The sequence below is a fragment of the Pteropus medius genome, unplaced genomic scaffold (genome assembly GCF_902729225.1).
Source record: "Pteropus medius unplaced genomic scaffold, Ma_sr-lr_union100, whole genome shotgun sequence".
NCBI lineage: Eukaryota > Metazoa > Chordata > Mammalia > Chiroptera > Pteropodidae > Pteropus > Pteropus medius.
The window spans coordinates 11,825,165-11,838,958 of record NW_024354502.1 but is presented as its reverse complement, the minus strand read 5'-3'; the positions used below and the strand labels follow the sequence as shown (position 1 = coordinate 11,838,958).

The 13,794-nt window shown below is 32.3% G+C and overlaps 1 protein-coding gene across 1 annotated transcript in view; it reads right to left on the bottom strand.

Moving 5' to 3' along the window:
- CSMD3 (CUB and Sushi multiple domains 3) overlaps window positions 1-13,794 on the bottom strand; it is a 1,005,898-nt gene that overhangs the window by 503,607 nt on the left and 488,497 nt on the right. The window contains exon 12 of the mRNA XM_039853604.1: window positions 6,423-6,526. Within this exon, the coding sequence (XP_039709538.1) occupies window positions 6,423-6,526 (104 nt within the window). The remainder of the gene's footprint in view (window positions 1-6,422; window positions 6,527-13,794) is intronic.

Genomic DNA, 13,794 nt, shown 5'->3' with positions numbered 1-13,794 from the left:
TAAGGAACCACAAAATAATACTCAAGTAGTTAATAATTTAAGAGTGTAAGCAACATAAACATCACAATAGTTTGTAAAACTATGTATGATGAAAGAGAATTTTTGACCATTGCTAATAAAGAATCTGCTTTAACCATTCACCATTGATATAATATATTTAAAGGTTATTCCTCCAAGGCTAATATTGGACTGAATGTTTTAATTGATTCTATTGTATTCCTAATAATTGCTTTGCTTCATATTTTAGCAAGGACTTGCTGTATATTTATATGATTCCAAACTGCCCAGAGGAAAGTAGAAACAGCAATAGAGATAATGAGAAAATTGTAACTTTATTATATAATAGTCACAAAAAAATTATAATTGCAAATACAACTCAAAAATAAATAAATTTCAATTTTTTCCTAGTACCAAAGGGAAAGAGAGCTCTCCCCACCCACACACACTTCTCTTTAGCATATCCTTTAGAAAACACTTGCTTTCTCTGTTTCTTTCAGACGTATATAAATGTTTTAAAAGCTAAATAAACCCCTTACCATTTCTGGACCTCAAGAATGTCTTTCTTGGAGACCTTACAGCAACCTCTTTGAAATATGGACATGGAGACAGATGATATTCTGTTATCCTGTTTCTGTGAGAGGTAAAAGTCTAGGTGCTTGGATCCAGAATATAACTTTCTGCTGTTATAAAATAGGAGAAGTTTGTTTGTTTGTTTCTTTTGATAAAGCTAATTAACACGTATGTAATGAATTGTTTCCATCTATATAAATGGGTGAGATTTTTATCTTTTTGCAATCTATCAGATTGCTTATGATGCAGATCAGTCTTGTTCCTTATTCCATGGTAAAAGTGATTCATTCTTTTCTACATTTTATGAAAAGGATTTACTGGATTAGTAGGTGATTTTATTTTCAATTATATCTTCTTAGCACTAAATATCTCACTTAAAATCCCATTCTTTGCATGCAGCCTCAATGAATAATTCCTCTGGACATCCTCTCAGTGACTTTTGTTTGGACTTAAACTACAGAATCTATCTGCTTTGTCAGTTTTGCATTCAACTCCCATCCCTGACAGTTAAGGATGCTTATGGGCCACAGGGGAGAGAGTCTTAGATCATTCCCAAAGGACTCTCAAATGAGTCTTCATATAGTTTTAAAATGTTTTTAATACACTTTTTGAATGTATAATCCATAAACTTAAAAAAATATATTTAATATGTTTAATAATAGGCAGAGTAAACTCAATGTTCCAAATGCATTTTAATCTTTCTAGTTAGACCCTTGAAGCTAGAATAAAAGAGTAAAAATCCTAAATAGGTATACTCAGAAATCTTCATCAAGCACTCAAATATAGTATGAAATAAAGGACAGGATCTATTAAATTTCTATTAGACTTAATACTTGATTTTCTTTATAAACACGCTAGGTATATGGGTATATTCATTAGAGATAATAACCATAGTCCTACATCCCAACATATTATTTTTTGTAGCATACAAATATGTGACTTTTGCCTTTTATGAAAATTCATTTAATATTCTTTCTTCTAATACAGTGCTATCAAGGGTGATTTATACAACCATTTTGGATATATAAAATTCACAAAGTATGATGATGGCTGCAAAAAATTAGATTTAAAAGAACTCCTGAAATAACATCAGAAAGTAGTTTCACCTCACATCTGACAGGATGACTATTTTCAAAAAGATAAGAAATAACAAATGCTTGTGAAGATGTGAAAAAAAAGAAACCCTTATACACTGTTGGTGGGCTGTAAACTGATACAGTCACTATAACACAGTATGGAGGTTCCTCAAGAAATTTAAAATAGAACTACCATATGATCCAGAAATCCCACTTCTGGGTATGTATTCAAAGGAAACAGAGCCATTATCTCAAAGAGATAATTGTACTTTCATCTTAATTGAAGCATTATTTACAACAGCCAAGGTACAAAAACAACCTAAGTATCCTTCAACGGATGAATGGATCAAGAAAATGTGATTGATACACACACACACACACACACACACACACACACACACACACAAGAGGAGTATTATTCAGCCTTAAAAGGAAAAAATTTTGCGCGTCATTTGCAACAACATGGATAGAAGGAGGATATGGAGGTATTATATGCTATGAAAATAAATACAGAGAAAGACAAACAGCACATGGCATCATTAATATGTGCAATCTAAATTAAAAAAAAAAAAAAGAAGTTGAACTCATAGAAACAGAGACTAGAAAAGTAGTTGTCAGGTACCAGTGCTGGGAAGTGGGAAAACAGGCCGGGGCTAGTAAAAGAGTACGAACTTTCAGTTATAAGATATGAATAAAGTCTGAGGATGTAATATGAGGTGATGGATGTGTTAATTAACTCAATGGGGGCAACCCTTTTACAATGTATATGTTTATCAAATTATAATATTTATATGTTAAATATCTTACAACTTTATTTGTCAATTATACTTTAGTAATGTGGAAAAAATTAAAAGGTAAAAAAGAAAGTGGTCAACATATTACAGGAATGATATTTAAAAATAAAAATCTATAAAGTATTTTGGAATGATGGATCTACATAAATGTTAGTTGAACTGGATAACTGAATAGTCAATAACTGTAACTTTTACTTCATTTGTGAACTTAAGCTTTAGAAGTTTTAATTGATCGGCTGATTCAAAAGCATAATGTGTGTGTTTGCCATGGTTCTTATTACATATACAAAGAGTTTTCTAAATAAACAATTTTAGGAAAGATAATTTGAAGTTCAAGACTCTAGTATATACATTTTATGTTCAACTATAGATACTTCATTTTATATATTTAGCACTCTAACAAAATACTATGCTTACAATATATATCATTTGTGGGAGGAAATCTAGTTTATTTAGCTACCCTTTCTATATTTTCTTCCAATTTTTTCTTCTACTTTTGAAATGTCTACCATTGTACAAATATTCCTGATTAAAAAGAGAAAAACATCAACTTAATTTTCTTTTTTAGTTTATTTTAGGAAATTCAATATATAAAAATAAATACACAAAAAGCAAACAAAAGCAAAATAGTAGTAAACTTTTATCCTCTTCTTTTACTAAAATCATCAATGTTTTCACAATAGAAAGATGTAGCCGTAATTACAATGAAGGAATAATGGAAGAACCATAAAAGTAAACAATCCCCTATTTTTAATAATTTGTTGCTGGTAATCAAAATGTCAGAGATTATTTTCATATTGTGGCCTAAGGTAAGTCTTAAGATCCAAGAGCATATATTTATTATTGTGCAACAGCAAGTCATAACTTGTGAATAACTACACATCAAATCTTGTCCAGACAATGAGATAATTGCTGTTGTGCCTTTGTTTAACCTGGATGTGACATCAGTGAATGTTGCTGAAGTCCTCAGTACTAGAGACTAAATGTGACCACCCAAATATTCTTATGTTGAAACCTAATCCCTAATGTTAGGATATTTGGAAGAGGAGACTTTAGAGGTGATTGGTAACCTTATAAAAGAGGTCCCAGAGAGATCTGCTTCTGCTGTATGAGGACACAGTAAAAAGATGGCCATTTATGAACCAAAAAGTAGGTTCTCTATGGACACCAAATCTGCCACCACTGTTATCTTGGATGTCCGGCCTCTAGAACTGTGAGAAATAAGTTTTTGTTGTTTATAAGGCATTCAGTCTATGGCATTTTTGTTTCAGTAGCCCAAATGGACAAAGATACCCAGGTAGTTCTGCACAGCTCTCTGCAGCTCATGGCATATCCTTGCCAATGTCTGCAGAGATGACCTTTCTGTTGACATGCATACAATCTTGATATAATTTTTCTTCTCCCATTATAATTTATACAACATCTAACAGTGGTAACACAGGGGTGTCTGTTAGGTATTTGGATAATTCCAGGTGAATAAAGATAGTCCCTGCCCTCGAGGAACTTAAAATTATCGTGAGCATGTATGAGTGTGTGTGTGTTGGGGGGTGGGGTGAGTGTAGGAGGGCAAGAGGGGTGCAAGGCAAAGAAAAGAGCAGTAAAAAGAGATTTTTGTTGTTGTTCTTAATAATTCTAATACTAGGGGTGAAGGGCTTTTTGATTGGTCAATTCTCTAAGTGCTTTTTATGCTGTGATCTACAATCTCTAAAAATATCACCTGGTTGCTATAGATACATCCCCTTCTTTTATTAGCCCATGGTGTTTGTTGGTATATAGGTTTTCATCATTAAGAAAGGGAAGTGTAAAAGATACATTCCATTACACACAGATTTTATAGTTTCATTTTTGAAATATATACGATGTGCTCTAATGTGTAGAAAGATAGGTCTCAATATGTGTGAGGATTTTCACCAAATTTTCTATATATAATTAATGTTCACGAAACTTCCACTTTTATAGAGTGTCAGTCAAAGAACCAATACAGTTTTTATTTGAAAAATAATAAACAGCAAATTTAAGAATAAAACCAAATTCTACATTGTGTCATATACATTAATGGCTACAGGCCCAGGCAAGCAATGCAAAGACTCTTAGGAGCTTAAGTACAAAACAATACAAGTACAAACAATTAGTGGCCATGGAGAACACTCTCTAAAGAGGGCAAGAAGAGAGTTCTAGCCAATTTTGTGCTATGTGATAATACAGGCCTAGTGCTGCCAGTTTTTCAAAAGCAACCACAACTTCAGATTTTTTATATGTAATTTTCAATTCTTTAAAACCTTGTACTTCTAAAACAAGAAAAAAAATATGTCCCCTGATCAGTTTAACTCTGTAGTTGCCAATTTTTAATGCAGTATTATGGTAGAATGAAATCTAAGCGATCATGTATAAAACCACAAGAAAATCTAGGAGGAGGAACTATAGAATATTTCTGAAAGGTATTAGTCTAATATAGTAAAATACCTACCAGGCCCATCATCCTGATAAAAAATGCTGAGCCTGCCTCTTTAAGGGTGGAGACAGGGAAAGAAGGTGTTACAAATAATTTGAACAGCACAGTCAAACACGCAGAACATGTTAAATACTGATCCTTTCATCCACCTACCTACAAAGCGCAAAATGGAGTTGTAGTGAGCTCAGAGACAGACAGCAAAGTTGTAGAGATCAATGATATGCATGTTTAGGGGAGAAAAAGAGGTCGAACTGAGGTCAAGTGTGCATGAAGACAAGTAAAAAGGATAACGTTTTTCTTTCGTTTCATTTTTTTAGGGTTTCCCCCCCCCAAAAAAGATAAGCAATAAGAGGGAATAATGTTGTGGCCTATAAAGTACACATAAGGTAAACCCTTGGCTTTATTATAGGAGACCTTCTTATAAAATTAAAAAGCAAAGAAAATGAAAAAAGTGAAGAGAAAGGAATAAAAATAATTAGCTTGTATTTAGTCAATTTACACAATAAGACATATCTACATGATAACTACATGATATCCAGGTGTTGTTTATGCTGAAAATAAGTTTTAAAACATTTATATCAGTAGTTTTCAAACTTTGGTGTGCAAAAAGATCGCCTGGTGAGTCTATTAAAATGCAGATTTTGGGGTCCAAATCCCAGACATACTGATTCAATAAGGCAAATACGGGGTCCAGAAATCTACATTTTCAAAAGTGCACCCGGTAATTGTGACAAAAAAGACCCCATTTTGAGAAATATTGAGTTGATAAAGCCTGAATTGCAAATCAAAAGTTATGAAAGGAATTCTGAGAGAAAGTGTACCCTAAGGTTTTTGAGGCTTTTAGCAGGGAAAGCAATATACTCTCCCTGAAATATTTCTTTACCCCATTATCAGAGGTTGATAATTGGAATGAATAGCCCGCAGACCTGGCAATAAATAAGTTTTTCAATATCTGTTCGTTCTTTTAGCTTACATTGAGAACCACATCTGGTCTATTTTAACTTTCACGATTCTGAGGTAACTGAGGTTCATTGCTAAATATTTAATGTTTCTTTGCTAAATACTTCAAGTTTCAAAAACTGCTGATAAACTCTCAAACTTCAGAACTTGATAGCTAGGGATGATTTTGCCACCGATAAGTGAGCAGGACTAACCAGTCTTTAGTACCAGTGTGAGTCTCTGGGATCAATTTTATACATATTCTTTTCAGTCTGTTTTTAAATTTTGTGGTGTCAAGGGTGTTTTCCAAAATAAGGTCCAATTGACCACTCTGCCATTTCACTCTAGGCCTCCACTTCCAAAGGGCTCCCGTCTGGCAATAGATTCTAAGAGGTTGTGTTTGCATCAAGTACCTTAAGAATTACTGAAAAATGACTAATATTATATAATATATGTAGGCTAATGAAAATAACTAAAGTAGTATGCTTCTTCTGTTGGTGGTAGTGGGAGAGCAATAAAAAAATAATAATAAGGGTAAAATTTCATAAAAACTTGATAGGCAATGTCAAGAACAAAATGTTGAGAACTTACACTTGGAGCACGGTCCTGGGGTCTCCAACTTCACCGCCATCACCAATTGTCAAAGTATCGTAGCCAATTTCCAGATCAAATTCTTCGAAATTTATCTGGATAACCTAGCAATAAACAAAAACAAACATTACTGTCTACAACCATGCTACCCTGAACAAGCCTGATCCCGTCTGATCTCAGAAGCTAAGCAGGGTCAGGCCTGGGAGACCACCTAGAAAGAACAGGAGCTATAGGCATAAAAAATAAAAAAATAAGAGATTGTAAACTGACAAGGTCCTTGCAATCTGTGAGGTCAACCAAGGTGCCTCGCCTAAACAAACAAACAAACAAACATTATCAAATATATAGCATTATATAATGAAAACAAAAAGAAAGCAATGGCAGAAAAACATTTCAAATGCACATCAGACATATATATAGAGAGAGATACAGATATATATAGATTAGATAGATATAGATATAAATATACAGATAAATGGAATTCCACGCCATGACAGCAGATCATGTCAGACTATTCCTAAAGTTCAATCACTATAATTACCATGCAATTTTTATTTGCTGCATTGTACCTTCTATAATAATTTTTCAATGAAACGGCATGACTTCTGTTTATAGAATACTCTTATTTGAAGTATTTGTAGCATGATTAATGCAAATCTACTTTGGGAAGGCTTTATAAAAAGTAAATGTAGGTGGAGGGTGGTTTTCCATACATTTGCATATACCTTTTATAAAGCTAACACAGAAAAACACAGTATGCTATTTCCATTAAATAGTAGAGCTTAAAAAAAATGTTAGAGTTAAATTTGAATCTAGATGACCAGATTTAAAGATTTTGGGGGCGGAGTCCAAGATGGCAGCATATGAAGATCCTGAACGCATCTCCTCCCACAGATACATCAAATTTACGGCTACATATGGATCATTTCCCTTTGAAAATAATCTGAAATCTAGATAATCTGGTGTTCTCCACAACAAAGGATAAAAGGACCACATCAAGATGGCGGGAAAGGCAGAGAGACAGGTCCCTGAAAATAACCCGCCGTACTATAGCAACATACAGTAAGGAGGTGTCTCAGCAGACAGGCACTTCTCTCACTGGAGCAAGAGGTTGGTGTCCCACATCCAGCACCCCAAACCCTGGGAGCTGCACTAGAGAGACAAGCCCCCAAAGTGCCTGGCTTAGAATACAAGGCAAAATACTTTGGAAGACATGTTACACCATGTGAATAATTTAGTATTATTTCTTAATAAAACATGCTCATGAATTCAAACACTGTTTATGATCCTATGCAAATAGCCATATCTAATTAAAGTGCAATTCTTAAATTAGGAACATAACATAATATTAAGAATAATATAATTAAGAATCAGTATGGGAAGAAAATACATAAATATTGTCTTGTATACAATGATTCCTTAAGCAAAACTTAATTTACAACAAAGCATTCACCACAAGATAAAAAAAATTAAGATTTGAGCTGACCAATAGTATTAGAAAAGAAATTTAAAAGGTATCTCTTTAATAATTATCATAACTATTTGTTACTTTGCTATCATAAAAAGAAATTCTAAAAATTATCAATTTCATACCCTGCTCTTCAAAGGTTTATAACACAAATTATTTGCCTATTTTTAAAAATGACTTTATATTAACATTGATTAAAGCAATTGGTAAAGTATAAATACAGAATATATGAAAACATTTAATTATTCATTTTACATAACTGCAATTAAAATAATTTGTTTCCCTGTTCTACACTAAGTTAAATATAAATACTCTCAATTCATAACTGCGTATCTGTGGAGATTTAGATTGTTTCTCCTGTTCTGCTCTAATGAGCAACACGGTTATGAGTAATATTAAACATTTTCTAGTTTAAATGTACACATATATCTCTAGGTTATACATTTAAAAGTGCAATTTCTGGATGATAACAAAGCAAAAATTTAACTTCATAATGCGTCCTATAATTTTCCAACATTATTTACCAATTTAAATGCTCACGACTTGTGTATATTAGAGTTCATTATTTCTAATCTAAAGGATGTAAAAAGAGATCTTTTTTGCATTTTCTCCATTTTAATTAAGTTGTATTTTTAAATTTTATTTTATTAATTTTATTGAGGTGACATTAGTTAATAAAATTATATAGGTTTCAAGTATACAATTCTTTAATACATCTTCTGTATGCTGCATTCAGTGTGTTCACCATTGAAAGTCAAATCTCCTTCTGTCACCATATATTTTGACCCCCTTTACCCTTATCTATCTCCTCCTGCCTTTGTTTTCCTCTGGTAACGACTAAATCATTGTGCCTGTGAGTTTTTGTCTTTTTCATTTACTGCTATTTTTTATATGTTTATTTGCCATTTATGTTTCCTTTTCTGTGACATGATTATTTGTATTTTGGCTATTTTTCACTGGACAGCTTATCTTCTTGTTATCGATTGTAAGAACTTTATATCAGTGATTTCTAACAATTTTCCAGTATAGCACACATAAAAAATAGACACAGTGAGTGAGCCGATGAGGCTGCTTGCCATGCAAACTTTTTGGCTCAGGCCCTGCTGTGCCTCACAGAGAGCTAAGATCAATATTTTAGTTCTACCTATAACTCATTAATAATTCCTTGTTCATAATATACCATTGAGTCTGTCGTATCAGTTGAGAAGATTGGCTCTATATATTCTGGATAATAATCCATTAAATGTTATACGTGTTGTGATATCTTTAAGTTTGCAGCCTGTTTTTTCACTTGCTTTGTTAAATATTTTGATAAGAAGAAATGATTAATTTTACTAAAATTGGGTTTGTTAATCTTATTTTATAAGCAGTACTTTTGGCCTATGACCCAAGGATACAAAGATATTTTCTTCAAAACTTCAATCTTTGGGAATTGACTTTTACAGAATGTATAAAGTAGGGATGTATTATAAGTAGAATTCTAAGATGGCCCCCAAGATCCCTCCCTAACCATGTAGAAGGGCTATATAATTCCTTTCCCTTGATTGTGGGCAAAACCTATTAATATGATGAGGTCGGAATCTCATAATTAGGTAAATCGCATGGATAATATAAAGGGATATTATGGATTAATAGATGTAATTAAGGTTTCTAATCAGTTGACTTTAAGTTAAACAAAAGGGGGATTATCCTGAGCTCGCCTGACCAAATTCAAGGAATTCCTTTAAAGAAGGTCTAGAAGTGAGAGACAAAATAAAGCAGCAGAGGTTCTCTCCTGTTTGCCGTTGAAGAAACACACTGTGGTGTTGTGGAGAGGCCCAAGTGGCAAGGAAAATAGTGGGTGGCCTTCAGATAACGAGAACCTCAGTCCTACATCCACAGTAACTTAATTCTTCCAACAATCAGTGAACTTGGTCTTACAGTCTCAATTGAGATCAAAGCCCTGACCAAGACCTCGATTTTATTCTGGCGACACCTTAAGAAGAGGACTTGGCTAACTCATGCCTAAACTCTTTTCCCATGGAAACTGTGAGACGACCATTTTATTTTTTCATGCTGATAATTTTGGGCAATTTGTTACACAACAATAGAAAACTAGCACAGCATCACTCTTTTTTTCATTCTAATATGAGCAAGCAATTGTCTCAGTATTTTAATTAAATTAACAGTCCTCCTTTCTCTGGTAAACTCTGACATATATCAAGATTCTATATATGAATCCTGGTGTTGGTTTTGCAGCTCTAGATTCTGTTCTCTAGTTTATCTATTCCTGAACTGACACAAACTGGCTTAATTATTTTTGCTGTAAAATAAGTATATCTTCGACATATACATATGTTGAAAATTTCTGTCGTCATTTTAAATGGTATGTATCTTTAAATTTTCAACTGTTTGCTCTTATACGAAATGAAATTTATTTTTCCTTATATATATTTTGGCAACTTGATTAGATTTTCATATTATTTTAAAACTTTGGTAAATTATTTTTATTTTTCTATATAACAAGTATGTCTTTTGTAAATAACAATTTAAACTCTTGCTCTTAAGCCTTACTCTTTATTTAACTGCTTTGGATCTCTGGCATATTTTTTACTAGAGTAGGTGATAGTTAGCCTCATTAAATTGTATCTCATTTAAAAGGAAATGTTTCTAATATTTCACCATTAAGAATATTATTAAGGTAGATATACTTTATGAAAATAAGGAAGTTTTCTTTAGTTTTCCTTGCTGATTTAGTATCAAAATTTACTAGTATCATCGAATAGGCTGACACACGTACACTTTCATTTCTATTATGAAAGAATTCTATAAGTTTGAGAATAATCTATATTTTGGAAGTTAAGTGAAACTGTCCTATAAAAACATCTGAGCTTCTTTTGGAGGAGTAGTTGACTTTTTACTGCTTGTTTATTTTATATTGTAGGCCTCTTATTTTCTTGAGTCAATTTAAGTTAGTTTAATTTTTGTAGAAATATTTCAAAGCTGAGAAAGTTTTCAAAATCAGTTGTCTGACTTTCATATAGTTATTTGCTTTCTTTTAGCCTATGCTGAGTCTGCACTTTTGTCTTGTTTCTATATCTAATATTATTTAAATGTGTGTTCTCTATTTTTGTTTACTATTTTTACTGTGGAAAATACATAGAAAAGAAAAATTGCAATTTTAACCACTTTTAGGTATACAATTCAGTGGCATTAATTCTATTTACAATGTGTACAACTATCACCACTATTTCCGAAAAATTTTTACTGCACAAAACCAAAACTCTGTTACAATTAAGCAATAACCACCATTTCCCTCTTTTCTCCAGCCCCTGGTAACTACTATCTTACCTCCTGTCCCTAAAAATTTGCCTATTTATATATTTTATGTCTGTGGAATCATACAATATTTGTCTTTCTGTGACTGGTTTATCTCATTTAGCATAAGGTCTTTGACATTCATCCATATTTTAGCATGCATCAGAACTTCATTTCTTTTTACGGCTGAATATTATTCCATTGTATGTGTTTACCTTATTTTATTTAACCATTACTCTGTTGACGGACAATTGGGGTGTTTCTATCTTTTGCCTATTGTGAATACTGCTGCTATGAAGACTGGTGTACAATTATCTGTCTAAATCTCTGTTTACAATTATTTTGGGTATATATCTAAGAGTAGGATTTCTGGGTTATATATATTAATTCTATGTTTATCTTTTTAAGAAACTGCCAAACTGTTTTCCAGACCTGCTGCAATGTTTTACATTCCCACCAGCAATACATGAGAGTTCCAATTTCTCCACATCAACGCCACCTGTTATTCTGTTTTGTTTTTATTACAGCTATCTTCACAGCTGTGAAGCAGTATCTTGTTGTGGTTTTGACTGCATTTCTCTAATGATTAATGATATTGAGTGTTCATTCATGTACTTATTGGCCATTTGTCTATCTTCTTTGGAGAACTACCTATTAACTTCTTTTATCTATTTTTATATTAGGTTATTTCTTTTATTGTTTCTGAGTTTGAGTTCTTTATAGATTTTAGATATTAATTCCTTATCGGCTATATAATTTGCAAATATTTTCTCCCATTGTGTGGTTGCCTTTTCATTCCTGTGATAGTGTCCTTTGATGCTCAAAATATTTTAATGTAATGAACTCCAATTTATAATTTTTTATTTTGTTGCCTGTGTTTTGATGACATATTTAAGAAACCATTACCAAATTAAAAGTCATGTAAATTTTCCATTGTTTTGTTCTTAGAATTTATAGTTAAGCTCTTAAATTTAGCTCTTTGACCTATTTTGAGTTAATTTTTGTATATAGTGCAAAGATTCAATTTTATTCTTTTACATGTGGTTATCCAATTTTTCAAGCACCATTTGCTGAAGCAATTGTTCTTCACTCATTGAATAATCTTGGCATCTTTGCGAATAATTGATCATAGATGTGAGGGTTTATATTTGAGTTATTTTACCTTTTATTTATCTGGGAATTTTTTGATTTCTCTTCATTCTTGAAGGATACTTTTGACAGATATAGAATTCTTGCCTGACATTTTTATTTTTTCAATCTTTATGTCATCCTACTGCTTTCTATCTTTCATTTTTTAAATTAGAAATCAGCTGTTAATATTTTTAGGATTTCATGTATATGATCAGTAACTTCTCTCTTGATGCTTTCAAGATTCTCTTTGTTTTTACCTTTCAACAATCTGACTATAATTTGCCTAGGTATAGATCTCTTTAAGCTTATTTTACTTGAATTCATTGAGCTTCTTGAATGTGTAGATTTTGTCCTCAAATTAGGGAAGTTTTTTTTTTTTTTAATTATCTTTAAAAGATTTTCTTTAGTTTGAGAAAATGATCCTTTTCTATTAAACATGTTATCTAGTCAAACCAACAGAACTGACAAGGGCAATTCATAGGATGGCAGACGTTGTATATATTATTTCTTCAGATGTTATTTCTATCCCTATCTTCTCCTTCTGGGACTTCTATAATAAATTTATTGGTCCACTTGATCATGCCCCACAGGTACCTTGGACTCCTTTCACTTTTTTAATTCTCCTTTTTGTCTGTTCTTCCGATTGAATAATTTCATTGTCACATCTTAAAGTTTACAAATTCTGTACCCTGCCTGATCAGAATTTCATAGTTATTGAAACCTTCTAGTTAATTCTTTATTTCAGTTATTGTATTTTGAAGCTCCAGAATTTCTATTTGGTTTCTTTTTATAATTTCTGTATCTTAAATGATGTCTTCATTTTATTCATATAACATTTTCATGATTTCCTTTAATTATTTGTCCATGCTCCTTGAGCATAATTAATGCACTTGTTTTAATTATTTGTCTAATAAGTTCAATAACTGAACTTATTCTGGGATGGTTTCTATAATTTTATTTTGATCCTTTGCCTTTCTCTTTGTATGCTTTGTGATTGTTGCTGGTGGTGGTGGTGGAAACTGGACATTTAAATATTATAATGTGGTAATTCTAGAAATCATATTCACTCCCTTCCATAGGGTCTGCTGTTGTTGAAGGCTTAACTTGTGTTCACATAATCGAATTTGACTGGGGTATCTTTAAAATTAAGGAACTTAAAAAATATCCATTTTAGTACATTTGGGGTATTGTAACGAAATATTATAAACTGGGTAGCTTATAAACAAGAGAGATTTTTTATCACAGTTCTTGAGGCTTGGAATTCCAAGATCATGGGGCTGGCTGCTTTAGTGTCTGGTGAGAGCAAGTTTCTGGTTCATAAAAGGCCATCTTTTTGCTATATCTTCACACGGCTGAAGCATCTGGGGAGCCCTATGGCATCTCTTTTATAAGAACACTAATCCCATTCTGGAGGGCCCTATTCCCAGGACTTAAGCACCTCCCAAAGACCCCCACTTCCTAATACCATTATGGGCA